This window comes from Sorex fumeus, unplaced genomic scaffold (assembly GCF_029834395.1).
Source record: "Sorex fumeus unplaced genomic scaffold, SorFum_2.1 ptg000024l, whole genome shotgun sequence".
In the NCBI taxonomy this organism is placed as follows: Eukaryota; Metazoa; Chordata; class Mammalia; order Eulipotyphla; family Soricidae; genus Sorex; species Sorex fumeus.
Window position 1 is genome coordinate 9304858 of NW_026606081.1, and position 25124 is coordinate 9329981.

The 25124-nt window shown below is 40.2% G+C and overlaps 1 protein-coding gene across 2 annotated transcripts; it reads right to left on the minus strand.

The window, feature by feature from the left end:
• Positions 1 to 25072, minus strand: VPS37A (VPS37A subunit of ESCRT-I). Of its 2 annotated transcripts, XM_056114277.1 has the most exons (12): positions 24803 to 25068; positions 11343 to 11417; positions 9219 to 9333; positions 8001 to 8101; positions 7182 to 7407; positions 5791 to 5861; positions 4227 to 4354; positions 4088 to 4146; positions 3763 to 3831; positions 2651 to 2794; positions 492 to 572; positions 1 to 344 (listed from the first exon to the last, which is right to left on the minus strand). In XM_056114277.1, exons 1-11 carry the CDS (start codon positions 24925 to 24927, stop codon positions 492 to 494), a joined length of 1194 nt encoding a protein of 397 aa, XP_055970252.1. In that variant the 5' UTR covers positions 24928 to 25068; the 3' UTR covers positions 1 to 344. The 2 variants fall into 2 exon arrangements, with proteins under 2 accessions (XP_055970252.1, XP_055970253.1); XM_056114278.1 differs by lacking the exon at positions 2651 to 2794 and having other exon boundaries at positions 24803 to 25072.
• Between the last annotated feature and the right edge of the window lie 52 nt (positions 25073 to 25124).

Here is a 25124-nt window from a genome sequence, read left to right on the forward strand (position 1 = left end):
CAAATTTAAATGAAATAATCTTTATAAAATATTAGAACCAATTAAAACTACATGCATAGGTATTTAATCAATAATACAGGAGAAGAACTTAAATATGATAGAATTTATCAACAATATACATTTTAGTGCAAATAGTGCAGAAGAATTTCTCCAAGCACAGAGCAGAGATCAAAGAAATCACTCAAATCTGTACAAAGTCAGCCTCAGTCCCGCATATAGTCTGGACAGTGGATCTATTATTACAGTCACTGTGATGAGAGGCCAATTTGCAAATCATAACTATCAGTGTGCTCAGTTTTGTGTCCAATTACTTCCTTGGCAGTTCATTGCAATTTCAAAAAAATCTGGAAGTAAAAGAAAAAATTTAAAAACACAGGTAAAATAAATTTTCATCTCTTACATTTTACATGAGATATGCCTATAAGATGACATGAGAGAACACGTCAATGAAAGAATATCATGCAATGTGAACACTCTGTTGCACTATTTACCTAGAGGGGAGCATGAAATTGGCTGTGCATCGCGATCACTTGTTGAAGTTTCTCTTCCTTGGCTCTTCTACAGTGGCAAATCTAGAAGATTAAAAAGATTACTTAAGATAAAGTTTTCTCTATGATATGCCTACCACTTCTTGTATTATGAGAAAATTCTAAAAATCTATTTAAACCCTTGGTAATTAACGCATTGAGGCAGCTTAAAATTAAAAAAAAAAAACCCCGAATCAATCAAATCAATGACCATTTAATTTTTATATGCAAATTTCCAGGGTGTTTATCAAAATGACCCTTCTTATCGATTTCCTGTTATTAAGAAACTTTGTTCAAAATATGAAAAAAAACACACTCCTGTTATTAATAAGTAAAACTGTGACGTACAAAGGCCTGAGCAACAGTATAGTGGATAAGATTTGCCTTGCATTCAGCCAACCTGTGTTCGATCCCAGGCATCCTGTATGGTTTCCTAAGCCCTCCAGGAGTGATTTCTGAGTACAGAGCCAGGAGTAAACCCTGAGCACCACCGGCTGTGGCCCAAAAACAAAACTAAAAAGTTCAAGTAGTGATAGCATACCCAAAGAACAGTGGACCAGCAATCAGTGTTTTGGGGAAAGACAGAAAAGGGAAAAAAAAATCCATTGTCTTACTAATCCCTAACGATAGGCATGATATGAATATCCTAAGCTTTGATTTCTTATAGAAAAATGAAAATACTAAGATATGCTATGTGGTAGCATATAAACAATACATGTTTCCTGAAGTTTACTAATAAAATGTTCTCATTACAATGTAATATAGGCCATGGATGTGGTTTAGCAGTAGAAGATGCACCTTGCATGTTTTGAGGCCCTGGGTTTGAGTCCCTGGCAAGAATAAAGTGGCAGAGGGAGTGTTATTTCAGAAAAATCAGATAAATATTGGGACGATCAAAGGGCAAGAAACTATGAAACATAATTTTATTTTGTTGCTTTTGGGTTGGGGCTGGAGCGATTGCACAGCAAGTAGGGCATTTGCCTTGTATGCTGCTGACCTGGGTTCAATTCCCCCATCCCTCTCGGAGAGCCCAGCAAGCTACTGAGAGTATCCTGCCCGCACAGCAGCGCCTGCAAGCTCCCCGTGGCATATTCGATATGCCAAAAACAGTAACAGTCTCACAATGGAGATGTTACAGGTGCCCGCTTGAGCAAATCAATGAACAACATAATAGTGTTACAGTGCTACAGTGTTTTTGGGTCACACCTAGTGGTGCTGAAAGGCTACTTCTGGCTTTGCCATCAGGGATCACTCCAGGGGACGCTCAGGAGACCACATGTAGTACCCGGAATTAAGTCCCAGGTCAGCCAAGTGGAAGGAAAGCTCTCTACCTGCTGCAGTATCTCTTCAGCCCTTAAGCATACTTTCAACATTTTCTTTGAATAGAACGGGTATTATCAAAACATTCTCAACAATATAGATTTTTAAAAATTCTGTAGCTTATTTTTGGGGAGGGGGGGCACACCTGGCAGTACTCAGGTGACCATATGCAATGTCAGTGATCAAAAAAATCCAGGTTGGTTGTGCGTAAGGCAACTATCCTACCTGCTGTACTATTGCTCAGGACCCTAGATTATTCTTTGTGTGTGTGTGTGTGTGTGTGTGTGTGTGTGTGTGGTTTGGGGTCTGGGGCCACACCTGCTGGTACTCAAGGCTTATTCCTAGTTCAGCACTCAGGGATCACTCCTGGCAGTACTCAGGGAACCATACAGAGTGCTGGGGATTGAACCAGGGTCGGCAGTGTGCAAGGCAAGATCCTACCTGTTGCATTACTACCCCGATTCTTAGATTATTTCCTAAAAAAAACAATCTGTGAAACGGTTTATTCAGGAGTGTAACTATTCAGACGATCAAGTTGACTTTTTAGCTTTAATACAAAATGATTCAGAGACTATTTCTGAAACTGAGCCATTATCTGACATTATCTGCTTCTGTACCCAGAGCAACGATATTAAAGTGACAGGAGGAGGGTGCTCTCATTCTCAACAGCGGCTCTTCTGCTTTCTCTCATGGCACTCAAAACTCCACACCTCAGCAAATGTGCTTAAGTTTCTTTTCCTCCTATGTGTAAGTAAGTGATGTGGTATTAGGCTATCACTTGTTCTCAAGTGAAGATTACATACTGTTCTCTTTTCCATAAAGCTACTGAGAAAATCATCAATTTCAGTTTTTCCCTCCAAGAAATCTTCAGCAATATTATCAGATTCTTCTTCAGCTTCATGTGCAGCAACTTTTAGTCTTGCCTGTAGGGCACTTGCACTACAACTCTGAGAAAGAAAGTCATGTATTAGTTTAAATTCAGAAAAAATAAGGGTAGGAAAGAGGACAAGGTAGGGGTAAGCAGAAACAATCCATTATTCGCCTTACAAAATCCTGTTCTAAAAAATTTTGCTACCACCCATGTCTTTAGTTTTTGAAGTTAGGAGAAAACACTGAGCTCATTAGAAATCACTTTATGGATAACAAACTATTATAAAACTAGGAAAATCATCATTATCTACTGGGGATTCAGGAACTGGTATTATACAGCCACTAAAACAATGTTTCCCAAAGTGGGTGATAATCCAGCATGAGGGACAGAAAGTAAACCTTGGGTGTAATGGGTGTACTTTCCATTAATTTCAAGATTTCCAGGGCCAGAGAAATAGTACAGATGATTTGCATGTGGTAAGTCATCACATATGGCCCTCTGAGCACTGCCAGTGATGACCCCGAAGCACAGAGCCAGGAAGAGCTCGTGAGAATGAACCAATTGCCACGCCCCCAAAATACTTCTATGGGGGTGTGGATTGGTGTACTTTTTTGAAAAGGGGACAGTAGTCAAACACAGTAGTGAACTTTTATTTCAAAATAATTCTCAGTGACTTCTATATCCTGCCATTCTCATCGTTTGATTGTGAGCTGAACTGAATGCTTCACTGTGAAGTGCTTCACTTCACAGCAGAATATGGGAAAGTGATGGGATAAATTTGACCAGACAATATGCTTACATAATTGAAGAACTACAAAATAAACAAGTGAACACAGATAAGTGAAACATCTTGTTCATGCATGAGAACTAGTATCTTAGCATATAAAGTCAGAACTTACTAACCAGACACAATAGAAACTAATAACTCTAATTGTTTACATAGCTATAGTTACATTATCTGTAATCAATATAATTATAATAATGTCTCACAGACATTTACACTTTAAGCTCTTATGTTAAAAAAAGAGAACTAAACAATCTTACCTCACTAAGTTCATGCTGTCTTTGCATCTTCTTTTCAAAAGTAGATTTCATTTGTGTAAGTAATTCATACTAAAAGAAAGAATAAAAATACTGTTTTATGCTATTTTTTTTTTGCTTTTTGGGTCACAACTGGCAATGCGCAGGGGTTACTCCTGGCTTTGCACTCAGGAATTACTCCTGGAGGTGCTCAGGGGACCACATGGGATGCCTGGAATCGAACCTGGGTTGGCGGCGTGCAAGGCAAACGCCCTACTCGCTGTGCTATTGCTCCAGCCCTGTTCTATTTTTAAATTGAATGGATTTCTTCAAAATGATAACTACTCACTTTTTCTAAAACAGTTTGTCTTTTGGCTTCCAAAGTCGGTTCCAAAAGGAGATTTTTCCCTGTAAGATAAATTCCTGGTTTATTTCTAATTAAAGATCACATTTTTCTCAGAAAATTAAAGAAATCAGAGAAGACGTACTTGCTAGTTCCTCAATACTTTTTACTAAGTCATCCTTGTCAGTAATAATTTGTTTTAGTTGAGGCAAAGTCAGAAACTGTTCTAATAATACTTCCTCTTGTTCATTCATATCTGTAAGTTGTGACACACTAAAAATACAACAAAAAAAGGTTAATGAATTAGTTTCTCCTCCAAGATGATATTCATAATTTTTCAACTGAATGAAAGTTCCAAATAACTTTTGAGGTATCTGTTTTTATATAAGTACAAAAAAAGGTTAACTTTAAAAGCAAAAAATAACATCCACTGACAGTGCTCGGTGATTACTCCTGGTCTGTACTCAGATATAAGTCCTAATGGTGTGTAGGTGAACATACATAGTTCCAGGGACTGAACTGGAGTTGGCCACCTGCAAGACAGGCTCCTAAATCCTGGACTATTTCTTCAAACTGAACTTGTAAAAAAAAAATCTTAACCCATGAAATTAATATGTCTCTCCCCCATCAAAAGTAGAAGAAACACTTTATAATTAAGTTAAGCAGATAGATTTGCCTTTTTGTATTTTTACATTTCCATATTTTTTTTTAAAAAACAAAAAAGAACCTTTTATATACCTATCTCCTTGGGGTTGTTGTAATTATACTAATAAACTAATAAACCTTAAAGGTGTGGTAAATCTTCATGATTTACCTCCTGATATTTATTTACTTATTACATTAATAACTTTACTTATTAACTTATTGGAAAACACATTACGGCCAGGCTTCACATATACAAGGTAAGGTAAATGCTGTATCATTTGGCCACATGCTGAGCCTAAATATTTTTTAGCTTGTAGGATTTTTCATGGGCATTTGTGCACCTCCAGTGGGATATACTAAGAAGATAAAAAAGTGACCAGAACAAATGGGATGTGGCCACATCCAATGGTACACCTGGCTTACTCCTAGCTTTGTGCTCAGGACTGTATGTGGTTCCAGGGAGAAAACTAGTATGATGACAGTAAACAGTGCTGTGTGGTCTATTTGAATGATGCTGAGCGTTTTCATCATAAGAAAAAGGAAAAGGATTATTTTGCTATCTGTATAACATATTTAACAAAATTTACTGTACTAATGATTTTGCCAATATATATGTAAGGCAAATCATTATGCTAAACAACTATACAGAGTTATATGTCAATTATACCTCAGTAAAACCAGAAAAATTAGAAAAACTCAATATGCTAATACTTTAAGAGAATTCTAATTTATTTCTCCACATACAAACATATTCAAAAATATTTAGAGACGACATAGTGAGAAATAATTTTCACAAGAATGATTTCCATGTTAGAGACATGACCTTTTAATCTTATAAATATTATATTATTCCCTGCATTTAGAAAAGTCCCTATGTGCTTATTATTTATTGAATAAATATGTTCTACAGACCTCAAACTGACATATGAAACTTTCCTACTTAAACAGTTGTAATGTATGCACAGTAAGAATTTTTAAAGTCTCATTCAAAAACAAATATGAAAACGATCTAGTTTGTAATTTATAAATGAAATACAAAAAATTGTATACTCTAAATGTTTTACCTTAGTTCTGAGAGTTCTGGAAATGCATCAGGGACATCTGGCATCTTGTAACCAAAACCATTTTGACTTACCTAAAAAGAATTTCAAATGATATTAAATTTCAGCCATCTTTTTAATTGTTCCTATTATAAATTTTTAGTGTAATATATCTCATAAATTTTTATCTCTACTTTTATATTTTACAGTCTTACTCTCATCTTTTTGACTATATACTTTTATTCTTAATTTTTTTGGTTTTTGGGTCACACCTGACAGTCCTCAGGGCTAACTCCTGGCTTTGTGCTCAGGGATCAGTTCTGGTGGGCTGAGGAGACCATATGGGGTGCTGGGGATTGGATCAAACCCGGGTTGGTTGTAAACAAGACAAATACCCTACCCAGTGTATTATCACTCCAGCCTCTATTTTACTATCTTTTACAATTAGGATTTTTCCAGTGGAACTCAATAGCCACTCCCAAGCCATACAATTCATGAAGGCTGGCTCTGGTCAGCAGGGCTACACCTGGACATTCTGTGGGGAAAAACGACAGCATGTGATGGGGTTTCCACAAGCAGGCACACATTTCACAAAAACCTTCTGAACTAATTATGTCTAGCCTGCATTTAATATATTTTTGTTGGGTACCACATTGGTATCTGCATTAGCACTCTTTCTGAGGCAAATAAATGGTTAGAAAATAAATCTCTTTCAAGTGTTATTTACGAGAAGCAGTAGTTTTGAAATTTTTATGAAGTGTAACAGTCATATAACTCTTAAGAGAAGATAGCAGGTAGATGAAGGATAGATTAAGATACATGGCTTTTAAAGTTTGAGATCTAGGGGCTGGATCGATAACACAGCGGGTAGGGCGTTTGCCTTGTATGCGGCCGACCCAGGTTCAATTCCCAGCATCCCATATGGTCCCCCCCAAGCACTGCCAGGAGTAATTCCTGAGTGCATGAGCCAGGAGTAACCCCTGTGCATTGCTGGGTGCGATGCAAAAAAAAAATAAAAAAGTAAATGAAGTTTGATATCTGGGCTGGAGAGATAGGTGAGAGTGTATAGTACTTGCTTTGAGGTAGCCATCCTGGGTTTGATCCCTGGCACCCCAAAGCCCCACCAGGAGTGATCCCTGAGTACAGAGCCAGGAGTAAGCACTGAACAAAGCCAGGTGGAGCCCAAATACTAAAATAAATAAATGAAATTTGAGCCCCTTGGGCTGAGTGAAAGCACCCCTGACTCCTGTGCACAAGGTCTGTGCCTCTGAATCCGCCGAGCTACCTCTTCATCTCTGATTTAATCTATTAATCTTCTGTGCCTTACTTAGTGGCTGGTACAAAGAGTATGATCATGAATATTTGTTAACTGAAAAGATATTTCAAGGGTACAAAATATAACTGAATGGACCAACCGGTGCTGAAGAGTCTGTTGTAGGAACAGGTAATGGCAGATTTGAAAGGACACCAAATGAAGGGGCAGCTGGTTTAGCTGCTGTGTAACTTGTCGTCGAAGAAGAAACCGTGTCAGCAACAGACAAAGAAGTGATAGTCCTGTTAGCTTCTTGTGGTGGGTATGAGGGAAGAAATGGAAAACCCTGAGAAGCATAGGGAGGTATCCCACCTGGGTTACTGTATAGGCTAAAGAAAAACAGAAACATTAAATTAGACTTCAGGCGTAAATTTACTTGTCTTAAATGAGTCTATGTAACAATGATAATAAATTATACATGAGATCTTTTTTTTTCTGGCGAGTTATTTTTAATTATATAAATTGATGAAATATATATGCCTAAAAAGGAGAATTGTTGCTTTCACATAAGAGTTTTAGTATGTTCAAAAAATTCTTCAAAATCTAATTGAAAGTCAATATTTAGATTCAACATGATAAAATAAATTTATAATTTTATTGAAAAGATAGGTTTGTGAAAGATAGCTAAAGTCTTCCTCAATTATAATACATGAATAGTATTACCTAAAATTAAAGAATCAAGAGCAATACATATTAAAAAGAGACTGGGATAAGTATTTGAGAAATATCTAGAGAAGACAGCTGACTCTAAATAGTGTGTATCTGTGTGAAGGTAAGACTATAGAAAGCAAAATTTTGACATAGCTTAAACTATATTTTAGTTAAATATAGACATACTTAAACTACATTTTGATCACTTTGATAAAATAAATGCAATAAATGTATAAACACAAACATTTTATATTATTATAAGCTGACTTACTATGGAAATGCTGTTGAAGACGGAGCTAAAACTGGTGGGTTCTTCCAAAATTCATCTAATAAGCTCTGAATAATTTTTCCAAGATCTGAGTGCATTGTAAACTGAAAACCAACATTAATAACATAATCAAAATCACTTTCAGAATTATAAAGTCGTAGTAGAATCACTTTAAAACAACATATTTTCACAAGTGAAGAATTAAACGAAAAGCTAAAAAACAATGTTAATGTCACTGAACCACCTACGTTATTTTCTGAAAGAGTATTAGACACCCATAAAAAAAGGCCCTCAGTTTCCAGAGGAGTTAGAGCAGACATTCCCAGACTTACTTAGCTAACTGCCTTCTTTACCGAAAAAGAATCCTTCCATGGACCTCAAAAATCTATATTCTTTAAGCAAACAAACAGGAAGGATTCCCAATTGCACAAGAGGATATTAATATACCACCCCCCCCACCATCTTTCCAGCCCCCCAGAAGGGGCATTAGTATCACCCACTCTCTAGAGGCAGAGTTCAACTGCCAATTTAATCAACTATGTTTATGTAATAAATCCTCACAAAAGCACAAAAGGAGGGCACATCGGGGTCCGTGGAGAAGTGTGCTCGGAGAGGCTGAAGTTCCCTGCCTTTCCCCCTTGCCCTATGCATCTCTTCCATCTGACTGTTCGAGTTCTCTCCTTTGTAATAAAAAAATTGATGATCTAGATAGTAAGCTGGCTTCTTGAATTGTGTAGCCGGTCTAGCGAATTAAACCTGAGTGGAGGGCCCATCAAAACAACTGACTTGTAGCTATTTGCACAGGTAACTTGCATCTTAAGAAGAGGATAGTCTCGAAGACTGAGTCCTCAATCAGTGGAAAATGATGTTATGTTTGGGAGCAGTGTCAAACCTGAGATGAATTCTCAGACGCTACAGGAGTCAGAATTGCCTGTCAGTGGGAGGAAGCCGCTGTACATACACGGAAATTGTCTCAGGACCACTACACAGAACTCACAAACTTTGAGGCCTGTTATCCCTTCCTAATAATTATGGAATAATTTACTATAATCCAGGATGTTATCAGTAAAAGATAATCATCTTATATTACCTACTACATGTTATTTTTCAATTACTAATTCTAAAATGAGATTTTAAGTATTTCAGATTTCTAAGGAGTATTAAGTAGAAAAGCAATACACCTTTTACATTACCCTGAAATAAACCGTGACAGGTACATACATTATTTACTAATGGAGAGGTGACATATACTCCTTGTTTATCCATTAAGTGATGTCTTATTGGTGGATAAATACTGATCACTGGTTTTTCCTGAGGAAACTGTGGAGGAAGCAATCTGTTAAAAGGTGGGAAAGAAAAGACAATAAATGATAAAATTCTAAAACAAAATTAGTTCAAAACAAATTACAATTTCACATTTTCACTGATTCAGCAATTAAGTGTATTGGATTAAAAATATGTAGAAATTATACTTGGGGAATTGAATTACAAATTAGTTCAACAAATTAGTTGCTTTTAAATACAGCACACCAAATTCTATATAATTCGAGATGATAATGAGATCAGACACTGATGTCAGGTAAATCATATTAATCCAGGCTGGCTAGTTAAAAAGCCCCAAGTGCTAAATATGTAATCTTCTTATAGCTTTTATGCTTTTGAAATTTTGCCAAGTGCATAAAACAAAGTATTAGGTTTAGAATGTTGCTGTCATATTCATATTACCTTAATCTCTCCAACCATGAAGTTAAACACTAAATTCTCAATTTAAAAGGGGATTTTATTTTTTTTTTTGGTTGGGGAAGCCATATCTGGTTGTGCTCAGGGCTTACTCCTGGCTCTGCATTCAGGGGTCATTCCTGGTGGACTCAGGGAACCACACTGGGTACTGTGGATCAAACCTGGGTCAGCTCTGTGCAAGAAAAGTGCCTTACCTGCTGTACTATTGCTCCAGCCCCCACAAAGGGAAAAATCTGAACATTTTTTTGATTACCACCAAACATGAATTAGTTGTCTTAAAAAAGGTATTTTGGGGGATTCACTAGATAAGGAATGATATCCTCTAAAATAAAAAATAATTCTGTTTAAATTCCATTTATCCCCTGTTGTCTCAAAACATGTTGTTGGTAGCACTGTCAAGAATAAAACCGAGAGAGGCGGTAGTGATAGTCCAGAGGGTAGAGCGTTTGCCTTGCACGAGGCTAACCCATATTCAATTCCTGACACCCCGGATGGTCCCCCAAGCCTGCCAGGAGCGATCCCTGGGCAGAGAGCCAGGAGTAAGCCCTGAGCACTGCTGGGTGTGGCTCCAAAACAAAAAATAAAATAAAATAAAACTAGGCCCTTTTAATGAAGTGAAAGATAAATCTACTTCATTCATACATCTGGCATTATCAAACTGGTTTGATAAAAAGCTAATGAATAATCTTGGGAACTCAATCACACTGAGTTTGTATCTAAACTAGTTTCCCACTACGTGTCACAAATTTGTCCCAATATGCAGAGCTGTTCTGAGAAATCTGAGGGAGAATGGGGTGAGGGGAGGAGCACCAGGCTGTGCTCTGTGCTCAGGAATCACTCCTGGTGAGGCTCAGAGTACCATATGCGGTGCAGGGTGTTGAACCTAGGTTGGCCATGAGCAATTACCTTACCCGCTGTCCCATCTCTCCGGCCCTGCTCTGAGGACTTAAAAATCTTCTACATTACAAGTTAAAATACAACAATGTTTAGCAATCTCAGTACAGTTTCCTCTGTGCAGGCACTCTGCTCGACATTGAGGGCACGGACTACACATTGGTCCAGTCTTCCAGTTCAGTACATTTGAGCATTCCTATCCAGCCAGCCATCTAATGCAAGTCTACTCAGTACCATTTCTTTATGGTAAATAATATTTGGATTTGAGGATAAACAGGTACTTCAACAATCATTTTGTATAATCTTCCCATTCAATAACAATAACTTCAGGGCTATATTTTTTACTTTTGCTGTAAACTAGAATGCTCTAGCATTTCTGGCATTACAAACAGCTCCAATGGCTTTCTATACATAATCCCTTTGATCATCACTACTGTTCTTACTTTTCAAACATATTTTCAGCCAATGACTAGTGCAAAAAAAAAAGTAGTGTTAGTACTAAAAATTATTTACTACATTTCCTCTCAAAATTCTTTTTTAATTGCAATATACATTAGTTTATATCTTTATTTGCTGAGTTTTAATTGAAAACTATAGTCACTAGCATGTGATGTTTAAAATAAGTTTATTTTAAACAGTTTAACTTTTTAATAATGAACCAAATAAGTTTAAAAGCACTACTATATGAAAAAAAAATAAGATTCTACTCACATATTAATGTTAATTGTGAGGTTGTTTACAGTGAATGGCAACCTGTATTCCACATCTTTCTGGATTTCAGCTATACTGGAAGAGAAAATTTAAGAGGAAATAATTTATAATTTATCTGGAATTATTATATCAACTTAAATGCTTTTAGAGTCTACTGAAACTACTTTTAAATTTTAATCTCAGACTCTTGAAGGAAAAACAATCATAATTACAGAAAGGTTTATCAAATAAGCAGATAACAATATTCTGAAGTATCCAAGTGTGAGGGATGATAGTGGTAAATGCTAAGGTAAAAAGTGGCAAAGAAACGTTCTCATTTTACTGATAAATCCATTTTTCATAACTGTAGCTAAATCAGTAATAGTAGAAACAATCATGAACCTCTGATAAATGTATGTAATAAAGACATGTGGGTTTTAATCGTTAACTCTGCTACCACCCAGTTCCAGAGACGGCTCATGAAATGTGGATGCGAACTCTTCTACAGTTGTTTCTGTCTGGGTGCCACATGCAGCAGTGTTCAAGGTTTACTCCTGGCTCTGTGCTCAGGGAACACTGGCGGTGCTTGGGAGATTATATAAGGTGCTAGGGAGAGTACCTGGGTTGGCCACACGCAAGGCAAGTGTCCTACTCATCATACTATCTCTCAGGCCCATCTTAGAGTCCATAAGAGGCAACTCTTTCTCAAAATAGACACTCACCTTTTCCCTAGGTAAAAGAAACCTAATTTTACTCTGGATAGCAATGGTTTTAGCCTTTCTTATAGGTAACTATTGCTATAGACTTAAGTTCCAGCCAATAAAGAAACTAGGGGGTATAATTTCCAAAGGATTAAAGGAAACCAAAGAATAGTATGAGTCTAATTGTCTACCTTGCCATCTTCCTCTTGCTTGGGACTGACAGGTAGAATCTGAAGAGCCATGCTGGACTACAAATGGTCCTAAGAATGGAAGCGACAACCGGGAGAGACAGCAAGGCAGAACCAGCTTGGGTGTCAACAATTACAAAAAATTTACAACTCATAAGTTTTTTTTAAAGCCTCTTGGTTTCCTTTTTGACTGTTACTTTTATTCACCTTCTGATAAAAAGTTAGCTAGCCTCTAACATATGGGATTATTTTTTAAATCTAGGAGACTCCTAAGTGTTGAAAAAACTGGGAACTGACTGGCTTTCTCCTCTTTATCCCACAGAAGAGTGTTACCACTGAGGAGAAGAAAAGGCCGATTGGTGCTAGAACATTACATGCCTAAAACCCAACTATCATTAACTTTGTAAGTCCTGGTTCTTTAAATTAACAAAGGAAAAGGTTAGGAGACATTAAAACTTGTGGGTCTGGGGTCAACACAGTGGGCTGGCAGACAGCTGCAGTCTGGGATGGTGGCTGCAGGACCTTCGGAAATGGTATTACAATGCTGCAGGGTTTATAAACTGGGGTTAATGCATGATGTACAATTTATGAGGATGAGGACCTGATATAAGCCACCAAAAGGCTCCCTGAGAGCATTTATAAAGACCGGATATTTTGCATTTAAGAGAGCTCTGGACCTAACCATGAGGGTGCAGATCTTGCCCAAGAAGCAATATACTAAATATGAGGACAAATTCTACCTCAAACCATACATGCAAGAACTTATTTGGGAAAGGAAAGAGAGAGAAGAATGGGAAGAAGAAAAAAATAATCACATAGTTGCAGTCTGGATGAAACTGCCTTCAAAGTATTTTTATGAAGCTGGTTAATGTGAAATGTACAATTTTTAACTTATTGAAGCTGCAAATGTTACTACTTGAAATAAATATTAATTGTAATTATTGAAAAAAGAATGTCTTTAATGAAAAGTTGTCAACGGAGATCAAATTTAGATTAAATAAACAATGAAATGATCTAAAATTTTTATTCTTCTGCATTATTCAAGGACCCTGAAGATTGGCTCTCTGGTTTCCTGGTGCGGTGCCCCATTTACCCAATTTTCATCTATGGCTGTCCATCCTGGAATCATCTGGGAACCATTAGAGGGTCATATAGCCAGCACTGTACTAGATCGCCAGTTTTCTACATATTTGTTACCAACTACTGTAAAACAGGAATGGTTGGATGGAAAAGATGCACAGAACGAAAAACGGGAAAAAGGCATGGGACTCCCAGTCCTAAGTGCACCAGTGCTCATCTCCACAGGTTCAAGAAGCTCTCAACACTTAGAGATTTCAAGGATTTGAAAGAGTGTGAGCCAGGAACTGTGGATGAAGACCAAATACATGTATTTCCAGGCTGGATACAGTATAAGGATTAAGAGCTTGCCTTGCATGCAGCTGAACCCCACATGGTCTGTGAAGCATCATATGTGATCCCTGAGCACAAAGCCAAGAGCAGTCCTTAAACTCCTTCTGATCTGATCCTCCACCCCCATCAAAACAACCAAGGAAATACATGTATTTCCTACAAATTTCGGTATCAAAATAAGGATAGTGATATTTTCCAGGAAAAACAAAGTACTGATAAGTAATCCTATGCCCATTTTTATACACATCTATACCTAATATACATATGTATATGAACAGGGGAGGAGGGGTCCTTTTAAGAAAGAGAACTCATGACTAGAAAACATAGTAAGAGCAATGAAGTGGATATCCTAAAGGTCCCCAAATTTATTTGGCCTTCTCCCCCTCGGACTGGAGTGATAGCACAGCAAGTAGGGCATTTGTCTTGCACACGGCTGACCCGGGTTTGATTTCTCCACCCCTCTAGGAGAGCCCGGCAAGCTACCGAGAGTATTCTGCCCACATGGCAAAGCCTGGCAAGCTCCCCATGGAGTATTTGATATGCCAAAAACAGTAACAACAAGTCTCGCAATGGACACGTTACTGGTGCCCGCTCGAACTAATCGGTGAACAACAGGAGGACAGTGCTTAAAGTGCAATCTCAACCTTGAAAGAGAAAATATTACTCAGTGCTCCCCCCCACCCTTCCCTGATAGAAGGAAATCTACCTTTGAAGTGAAAAAATGGAAGACTCTCCTACATCTGAGACTCCTATGTCCCCTTAGTTCAACCCTGCCAAGGCAAGCGGGGGTGGGGGTGGGGGTGGTGTGGGTTGTACAAAACACCTAGAGTCCATTTTTGGAAACAGAGTCTTAGGCATAGAGCCTGGCAAGCTACCGAGAGTATCTCGCCCGCACGGCAGAGCCTGGCATTCGATATGCTAAACACAGTAACAACAAAGTCTCCAATGGAGACGTTACTGGGCCCGCTCGAGGCATAGAATACAACACTAGAAAAGTTTTACACACAAAACAGCCAAAGATACTTAAAAGTCTGCATATCTTTTCCCAGTAAACATTTTTCTACATCATCTCTGTTGGGATCTTTCCATCAGTAGCACTGTAGCACCGTCCTCCCGTTGTTCATCAATTTGCTCGAGCGGGTACCACTACTAACATCTCCATTGTGAGACGTTGTTGTTACTGTTTTTGCATAACGAATATGCCACAGGGAGCTTGGCAGGCTCTGCTGTGAGGGCGGGATACTCTCGGTAGCTTGCAGAGCTCTCTGAGAGGGGCGAAGGAACTGAACCTGGGTTGGCCGCGTGCAAGGCAAACACACTACCTGCTGTATTATCGTTCCAGCCATGTGCTATCGCTCCAGTAACATCATTATTTCTGGCTACAGTCATGGATTCAGCTAGGGAGGCTGGACTTTTTGGCAAGAGTTGTGAAAGTACTGAAAGGAATGACACAAATTTGAATTTTCAAAGTTATTACTCAGGTATCCTAATGGAAGAAAGCATTGGGGAACAAGACTGCAGGCAGAGTTAGGGCATGCTGGCAGTAGGAACTAAAACTCAGTGGAAGCTGAGCAAGATCCTTCAGTTAGGTGAGCAGATTGCAGAGAAGACATGGAAGGAGTTCACAGTTCGCACAGAGCAGATGCCAGCGTGGCTGGAGCTGGATTCCACTAGCAATGGAGAAACAGCTGCCTTGTGATTTCGGGGGTTTTTTTTTTGTCTCCATTGTGAGATGTTGTTACTGTTTGAAAAAAGAATTTCAAAGGAGGTGATTCCAAGGGGCAAATTAATTCGAGATAGCACTCAGCTGTTACAATGTAGGAACAAACTGTTTCTGATTTGGGGCCACACTTGGCAGTGCTCAGGGTTACTCTGGCTCTGCGCTCACAGGGATCACTCATGGTGGGAATTGGGGACCATTCGGGGTGACAGGGATTGAACTTGGGTTGGCTGTGTGCAAGGCAAGAGACCTACCCACTGTTCTATTGCTGTGCCCCAGTACCCTTCCTCTCCCCACACCACCCTCAACTTTTTGAGTGATGCTGGAAAGTAAAACCAGCACCTAAGCCAAGGGAGGCACATGATCGCCTGGAAATTTTGTGTTCAAAGGTAACAAGTTATATTGTATCATACACTATGCAACTGTAACTTTCATCTACTCATTATAAAGGAACCATATGACTCAATGTATCAAGTTACAACAACTACTTATAGGTTTGTTTGATACAAATAATTTTGAAGTTCACCTTACAAGCTCAACAGTCATTTATAGCAGTTTCCTAAGTGAGAAATAATTGCCCCAACTTCCAACCCAATGAAGGATGGTCAGGGGTGATGGTAACAGCCTTTGGTGTAGTGAAGGTGGGTGAGATAAGTGCTTTCAAATTTTTCCATTATAAATAGACTGTCAGAAAGTGGAAAATAATTTTTTTTTGTCCTGAAAAAGGGGAGAGTAGGCCAATGAGTCTGAGAATCTCTGATGTACAATTAAAGGTAAAGGTAAAGGCCCTCCCGTTGATCGTCGATTTGCTCGAGCGGGCCCAGTAATGTCTCCATTGGAGACTTTGTTGTTACTGTGTCTGGCATATCGAAAATAAGAACATTTTGGGAAGTTATGAAGTTTCCACAGGGTAAAGAATGGCGGACTTTTTCTAGAAAGTTAAGGTGATTTTTTTCACAAGAAAATTGTAATACCAAATAACCTGAAGGTTAATACACAACTAAGAGCACGGCTGTAAAACTATGGGAAGTGGTGGCAAAATGGTGAAATCTACAAGGGGGCAGTCCAGTAAGCTATTTTTTTTTTCAGCTCAAAGCAAAAATTGTTATGTGGGGAATGTGAGCACTTATCTCTTCTAAGTTGGAAAAGGCATGGGCAAAAGAGGAAACCTTTGTTATCTGCTGCTCAATTCTGCTGTGACCTTAAAACTTATCTAAAATGTTTATTTTTTAAAAGCTTGAAATTTTGGAGCCAGGGATGTGGCTCGAAGGGATTTGATTCCCTGCTACTTGCGTTCAAGAACCGGGAAGCAGTTCTTAAAACAATGAAAAATAATCAACAAATATACTTGAATAAAAATATCTCCAATTACAAAAGCCGGTATTGAATAAATTTAAAAATATTTAATTTTGCATAGATTTAATATGTGTTGGAGCGACAGCACAGCGGGTAAGGCGTTTTTGCCTTGCACGCGGCCAACATGGCCGACCCGAGTTCGATTCCTCGGCCCCTCTCGGAGAGCCCGGCAAGCTACCGAGAGTATCTTGCCCACACGGCAGAGCCTGGCAAGCTCCCCATGACGTATTTGATATGCCAGACACAGTAACAACAAAGTCTCCAATGGAGATGTTACTGGGCCCGCTCGAGAAAATCGATAATCAACAGGAGGGCCTTTACTTTACTTACTTTACTTATTGTCCAATGATTATAATAATAAATTTCAATAATTAAATTATAATCAGCTGCATTTCATTTAATTAAATGAAACATTTATTATTCTTTGTTTTTATTTCAAACATTATTTTCTTTAAAATAATGCTGTAATTAATAATTACAAATATTCCTTTTTAAATTAGATTATTTGTTAAATATTAGGACATTTCCAATAATTGGGACCAGAGAGATAGCACAATGGGCAAGATGCTCGCCTTGCATGCTATCAACCCAGATTTGATTCTCAGTATGGTCCCCCAAGCACAGTGAGGAGGAATCCATAAGCACAGAGCAAGGAGTAAAGCCTTAGCTCAGCTAGGTGTGCCACACCCCCGAAAACCAAAATTCCTGTTAATTTATTTAATATAGCACAACGGTAGGGCGTTTGCCTTGCATGCAGCCAACATGGCCGACCCGAGTTCGATTCCTCCGCCCCTCTCAGAGAGCCCGGCAAGCTACCGAGAGTATTCGATATGCCAGACACAGTAACAACAAAGTCTCCAATGGAGACGTTACTGGGCCCACTCAAGCAAATCAATGAACAACGGGAGGACAGTGACAGTGACACTATGCACACATATCGTCATAAAAAGTTTTTGTGAATGTTTAGAAGTTGACAGAAATATACAGAAACAGATGCATGAAATTTAGGCCCATTCAAAAAATACACGAGAGGAGAAAGTCTTAAGATTTGAGGAATTATATTAAGTTAAATGAAATTGTTATAGTCAGTGGGGTATGCTGCTGCTAGCAGGTCAATCTGTACCTGTGAGGCAAATGCATCAGCAGCCTGATGGTGCCTTCAGACTTCGAGATACCACAAAATTGCTGCTGTGCCTTTGGCCAGACCTCAAAGCTTGGGGCCAAGTTTACTAAGAAAATAAACGGCCAAAAGTTAGATATGTGGGAGATACACCCAAAAACCACCTCCGGCTCAGCTATATGATTGGAGGCAAGGCCTCTCTGGTTCCTGATCAAACTACTTAATGGCCATGATCCCAGAGACTCAAAAACAAGTCTCGGAACCCAGCAGCTTTTAATAGAAATGAGCCTGGTCCCCGCTGTAGGTTACTGGTGCCAGGCCACCCCATGTGGGAAAGGGTGCTGTCCCTCCGCCTGCTCCCCCTTGGTGGCTTGGTGGCCACCATCCTCCAGAGGACATTGGACAGTCAGTTTTGGGCCCGCAGTGACGAGACATGCAGGGCCTCACGGGATGGGGGTGGCCTTTCCTCCCTGCCCCAACAAGACCCCTCGTCACCGCCCACGAACAGCCACTCTGGCTCCTGATCAAGCTGCTTAACAGCCATGATCAAAGAGACTCTGGAACAAATCTCGGAAACCAGCAGGTTTGGGCAGAAATATCTCCATATTTAATTGTTAAAATTTTTGAATTCCAAAATTATGTGGCCACAGATCGTATGTTACTCACAATCAACAATAAAAAACAAATTGTCTACAGCTGCCTTTTCAGCAGGCCTGAGTGTTGGGGTAAAATTCCAAATAATAATGGTGGGTCTGGTGTCGAAATATTAAATGTAATCAAAGTACAGAGAGAGTAATGTGGAAATCATCTACCCCATAGGTAGAGGGAGGATGTGGGATGGGGGAGTATACTGGCATTTTTGGTGGTGGAGAATGGGCACTGGTGAAGGGACAGGTTTTTCGTCATTGTATGACCGAGACTTAAACCCGAAAGCTTTGTAACTGCTCTTATGGTGATTCAATAAATAAATTTACAAAAATGAAAAAAAAAGTGGAGTTCATGCCCAATTCAATCAGCCTAATCAATGGCTGAATAAATAGCAATACTACTACATTAAAATAATAATAAAAAACTGTTATAGTCGGGGGAGATGATTTTGCATGCCAAGAGTTCAGGATTAGATCCTGGACACAGATCTAATGGCACCCCAGAAGCCATTAAGGAGTCACTCTCTAAGCACTACTGGCCTCCAAACAAAGTTACAGGATAAAGAATTACACAATAGCAGATTCTCTAAGGAAGTTACAAGCCTAAGATCTGGGTGATCAGAAAGAACAATGTATCCAGGGACTTGCAGCCAAGGAACATTCCAAAACAAAACTTAAAGACTATGGAATATTTAAAGATACAAAACTTAAGTAACTGCCAGTCAGAGTTCCTATCAGATAATACTTGTTTACCTGTATATTTATGTCTAAAAAATCCCTCATAACTGACAGAGCTCATTTTTGGGGGGATGGGGGTTTGGTCAAATCTGGCACTGCTCAGGGGTTACTTCTGGCTCTGCACTCAGGAATTACTCCTGGCAGTATTTGGGGACCAAAGGGGATGCAGGAGATCAAACCTGGGCTGGCCGAATGCAAGGAAAAAGCCTGTACTGTACTATCACTCAGGCCCCTGACAGTTTATTTGTGAAGGATCAAGTTATTGGAATGGACTTGCTTTCTGAACGGAAAATCAGTAGTAGTCCAGCAAAGAAGAAAAAAATGTAGGAAGTAACACTAAGGTTATTTAGAGCACAAAGGCCAAGGGGCAGTGATTCTAGGGACTTAAATTTCATGCAGTAGAAAGAAGGAAACATAATGTGGCATATAATTACTATGTGTCATTTACTCTTTTAAATGTTCATATGTATTATTTAAGTTATCAATGTCCTGCATAAAGGAATAATAGTTGCTGATTTTCTCAATTGGTAAATGACTCTGAGAAGCTGAGTAACTTGCCAAGACTTGCTACAAATGGCATTAGAGCCAGCACTGGAATTCAGGATAGCTTTACTACAAAGCTTCCATTCATCTAAGTCATTCTGCTTTTCCCAATGTTAGTAATTTCTGGCTTGCTTCCTTTTATGTTGCTCAAGCTCATTTTAGCTTTTATCTCGAGGAGACTTGCACCCAGGTAACAGGAATCAGTAGCATTCCGCAGATGGGCAGGGCAATAGATGAGGTGGTCAGTTCCTCCACTCCACTGAGCCTATGGCTTATTAGGTTAAGGTTGCACTCTCAGCTACTTCCTGACTTCGGGTTCAGGAACTCTTTCATTGGTAATACTAACGTTAAAAACATAAAAGAGCAATTCTGATAAACACAGTAAGTTTCAAATCAAATGTTCTTATTGAATATAAAATAAAAAAAACAGCATCAGTAATATATAAAATCAAAATTAGAATAATAGGAAGTCTTTTTCAAAGTACAAAACAAACGCTATTTGTGTAACTTAGATTTTGCAGTTGATTTCTGATAACTTATAGTCACAACATAGCTTGGTTAGTATTTTGGACCTGAGTGACCTTAGATATTTTGAGACAGGAGAAACCAGGAGAATCAGAATGGTGAATAGTTAAGATCATCATTTGGGGTCAGGGATATAGCTCACTGGTTGAGCACATGCCTCCCTAGCATTAGACCCCTGATTTGGTACAAAAAAATGGTTGTGGAGGGAAAGTTAGTTCAGTGAAGAAAAGAGAGGAGAAAGGAGGAAAGCACAAAGAAAGGGAGAGAAGGTATTTTCTGACTACAGGTGAAAGGCAGGGAATACTTAAATCACTTCTGGGGAAGCTCCAAATATTGGAACATTAAATATTTATTTTGCTCGAGCGGGCCCAGTAACGTCTCCATTGGAGACTTTGTTGTCACTGTGTCTGGCATATCCAATACTCTCGGTAGCTTGCCGGGCTCTCCGAGAGGGGCGGAGGAATCGAACTCGGGTCGGCCATGTTGGCCGCTTGTAAGGCGAACGCCCTACCCGCTGTGCTATCGACTTGTCATATTTTAAACTTTAACTGAACAATCAGGCTGAAATGGCTTAAAAAGGTTATTTATCTTCTACAAATTCAAAGGCAGGCAATTTGCAGCACGACTTAATTGAACACATCATTATCACAGACTTTCAACTTCTTCCCCCCCCCAACACACACACACACACACCAGGCTGTTCTTTAGCTTACACCTGGTTCTGTGTTCAAGGATCACTCCTATCAGGCTCTGTAGACCATATGGAGTGCCCAGGACTGAAGACCTGGGTGGGCTGGGTGCGCTTAAAGCAAATGCGTCACCTGCTGTACTACGGCTCTGGCCCCGTACATCTTTTTATTTTTTTCTGGCGGCGGGGGCACATTCAGAGGTGCTGAAGGCTTCCTCTTGGCTCTGCATTCAGGGATCACTCCTGGCAAGGTTCAGGAAACCATCTGGGGTGCTAGGGATTGAACTGGGGTAAGCTGCACGCAAGCCAAGTCCACTACTCACTGCACTATCCCTTTGAGAAGCTGGAGAGAGATCAGAGTAGGTAGTGCGCTTGCCTTGCTTGTGGCTGGCAAATGCTTTTCTACTGCAATCAATAGTCAATCTGTCTTCCTTCACGATCCAAAATATTCAATGTGTCCATATAACACAATATCCAAAACACAAAAACTTCCCCTAAGTGTGATAAGCCGTCCTCCAGAATTATTCTTCAATCCTCACAATCAAGACTAGGTCAAAAGTCCAACTTCCACTCTAATGAGCAGAAAGAACGAGACTACCATTATGAGTATAAACAGTCATTACTACCTTGTGGAAGCTGAAAGAGTGCGCAGCCTTTGTTAAGGACATAACCTGTAGGGTGGGAATCCAATAAAAAAAAGTTTTTTCCCCAAGAAGACAGGAGAAGTAGTTTTAGGCGAGGACACCAACAGTGGTCACTGAGTTTCTTTAGGAAGTAGAATGAAGAGAATTAATTCTATTTATGCTCATAAAGTCAGAGATTGGATTGGTAAATATCAGTCAGGAAGTGGAACACCTGAACGTAGCTTATATATACATTTTGATTTTTATTTTCAAAATAGAGATACCTGCTTATAAACTTTCATTAAACACTTTGGGTGGGTTTGGGGTGGGTTTCTCTATGACAGTTTCCCATTTGCTTCAAGTAACAAGTAAGACTTAGATGGAAAATACATATATTCAACTAATCTTTTCCCCCCAGTTTATTTAATCACCTTGGTTTACAAAGTTTTTCATGATGATGATGTTATAGGCATTCAACATTCCAAAAGGCCTGAGGAAGATACTGTGGTTAAACAATTTTTAAATAGAGCTTCCATTCATTGCAGGAAGGTAATTAAGCATTCCTTTCTCAAAAAAAAATAAAATTTAATTATAAGGAGTTAGGGAACATTAATGTGGACAGAGAAAAGGCAGCAGATACTTTCACTGCCAGAACTGTTGATCTTTTATTTGGAAAATGAGTACCTATGGAACATGAGTGGGGAAGGCAGCACACATCGATCAGCACACAGCAGAATATCGATATTCTTAATTTAGAAAAAGTCTTGTATTATTCATTAAAATACCATTTGAAATATTCAATTTTTACATTCTGAGTACACCTCCTGAATACAATGGTCTATCTACAAAAAAGCCTTTAAACATAAGTTGTACACCTAAGTTTGGCTCCTCAAGCAATGTATTGTCTAATGCTGCAAAAATGTGTAATTTGAAGCAACTACTTAAAAATGTATGTCATGAGTTAAAACAATATGGTAATATTTTTTCTGAAAAGTGTTTTTTAAAAACTACACAACTTAATCATCTCTAGAACTGTTCAAATATAGTTCATATGTGTGATATATCTCTGTAAAGCAAAACATCAAATCAAATACATGAATAAAAAAATAAACTTTCATACTACAGAACCAATTAGTGGTTACCAGAAGGAAAGGTGGAGGAAGGCATACCAGATAAAAAGAAATCAATGATACGATGGACAAAACTGAACTGATTAGTGGTGGAATTTAATATAGTACATATGTGATGATTTTTAATGATGTACACCTGAAATTTGGGTAATGTAACTATGCATTATCACATCAATAACTTTAAGCTGTAAGTGTAATATGACAAAATATTTAAACATCACATGCTCAATTATATGTACTTTCTGTTAAAAAAATAATAAGATGAAGTCTTTATTCTCTTAACTCCAAAATTCTTTAGATTAGCCATAACCTTATTCAGGCGGTGTGAAAATACTTCACAATTATTTTCCTTATTTGCCACAGTTATAGCAACATGTGTTCTTCACATAGCTCTAAACTTCAATTCCAACCTAAAAAGACAAACTTAATAGCACTGAGAGTAAAGGTTTATAAGCAATTAATCCCAAAGGTACTTTGGCAAAAGTACTAGTGCAGGTTGTGGCCTTTTTTTTTTTTTTTTTGCTGGGGGTGGAGGGTGGAAGTTGGGGGGAAAAGGAAGGTGCTCAGGGATTACTCCTGACTGCACTCAGGAATTTCTCCTAGCCACTGCGGTATTTGGGATGCCTGGGATGGAAGTCAGGTCTACCAAGTACCAAGGCAACCGTCCTCTCCGCGGCACCTGGGGACATCTTCTAAAGAGACAACTTTTAAGTTTGTTATAAGGGAGTCACTTTATTAGATTTTAAAGTACAGAAAACGGCAAAGCCTGGCAAGCTCCCCGTGATGTATTTGATATGCCAAACACAGTAACAACAAAGTCACGATGGAGACGTTACTGGGCCTGCTGGAGCAAATCGATGAACAACGGGAGGACCGTGAACACAATTTAGAAAGACTTATAAGAAGTTGGAGAACTTAGCTTTCCAAAAGGAAAGCCATCATTAAAGTAACACACCGGCATTCCTAAATATCCCAGTATTTTCATCATCTTCGGAGGCTCCAAACAAGACAAACAGAGATAAAGAACCAACAAGCAGAAAAAATTAAGTCATTAACAGGGTCATGTTAGTCAAAATGACTTCGCACTGAATTTTTAAAACATATTGCATTCAACGCTATCCTACAATAGTTTTCGTGGGGGGGGGGGTGGGAATTAATAATTTACTAGGTAAAATGGTCCGCAACAGTCATAAGAATATATCAATTATTATCTCAGGACGAATTTTTTTTTAAAAATTTTATTAGTGAAACACCATGAGGTACAGTTGTAGAGTCACAAATTTTTGTGCTTGGATTTCGGTCATACCAGGATCAAACACCCATCCCTCCACCAGTGCCCATTTTCCACCACCAAGGATAATATCCCCCCCTGCCACGGTGGCAGGGCATTTCCTTTTGTCGAATTTTTAAACTTACTAAGTGGGTTTTTATTACTTGGGGGGGGGGGGGGAGGAGGAGGGCTCCCAGATGACCTGACCACGCACACCAAAAAAAAAAAAAAACAAAACGACGAACGCAGACACCTGCTATAAAGCGTTGCAAGAAGGAATCAAAGCGTATCAAGAATCTGCTCTGAAGGAATTGCGGAGTGGGAGAGCAAGTGCAAGATCGGGCTCGTCAGAGCGAGGCGTGCGCAAAGCAAGAGGCACCGGGCGGCCAGATGGGAGAGGAGGATCCGGGCAGCGCTAAGCCCGGCCGAGTCCCGGGAGCGAGGCGTAATTAAGAGGATTGGACTCGTCACTGCCGGGAGACGCGCGGAGCAAAACTTCGCTTCCCGGCCCTGCGATGTCGCAACGGCGCTTTCCAAACCAGGTTCCACTTTCTGAAACCCGGCGATCGCGCTGCACCCGCTTCCCGGGCCCGTCCGGTCCCCGGTCCGGCCAATGAATCAAGCACAGGGCCGGGGCCGGCGGCGCGGGAGCGGGCGCGGGCGCGGGGGCAAGGCCGGGTCCGAGGTCCGGCGCGAGGCGGCGCCCGGGCCGGAGCGGGCCGGGGCCGGAGGGAAGCCCGCAGCGCGGCCCGCGGGGCCGGAAGGGCCGGCGGGTGGGCCCGGGAGCCGCGTCCCCAGCCCGCCCGGCCGGCCGAGGGTCACCTGGAGTGCGAGTTCCGCAGGGACTCGATCAGCCGCTGCTTCTGCTGCTGGAGGCTGGTGAGGCCGCCGGGGGCGCCGGCCGCGGACGACGAGGCGCTCTTGCTCAGCGGGAAGAGCCAGCTCATCCTCCTCGGGGCCCGGGGCCGCGCCGGGCTCCGGCCGGCCGCTCCCGGGCTGCTCGTCGGGGGCGCCCGGGGGGCGGGGGGCGCCGAGAGCCGCGCCTGGCTCACGGCCCAGCCGGCGGCGCGCGGGGCTGCTGCGAGCAGTGGCCGCCGGGCCGGCCTCCCGCAGCGCGCGCCCCGCCCCCGCCGGCGCCGCGTCA

Coding starts and splice junctions, on each gene's coding strand:
- VPS37A (XM_056114277.1), bottom strand. CDS start 24,927: ATGAGCTGGCTCTTCCCGCTGAGCAAGAGCGCCTCGTCGTCCGCGGCC. Junction 8,102..9,218: donor CCTCTCCATTAGTAAATAAT/GTATGTACCTGT, acceptor GTTGGTTTTCAG/TTTACAATGCACTCAGATCT. Junction 3,832..4,087: donor GACAAACTGTTTTAGAAAAA/GTGAGTAGTTAT, acceptor TCTTTCTTTTAG/TATGAATTACTTACACAAAT.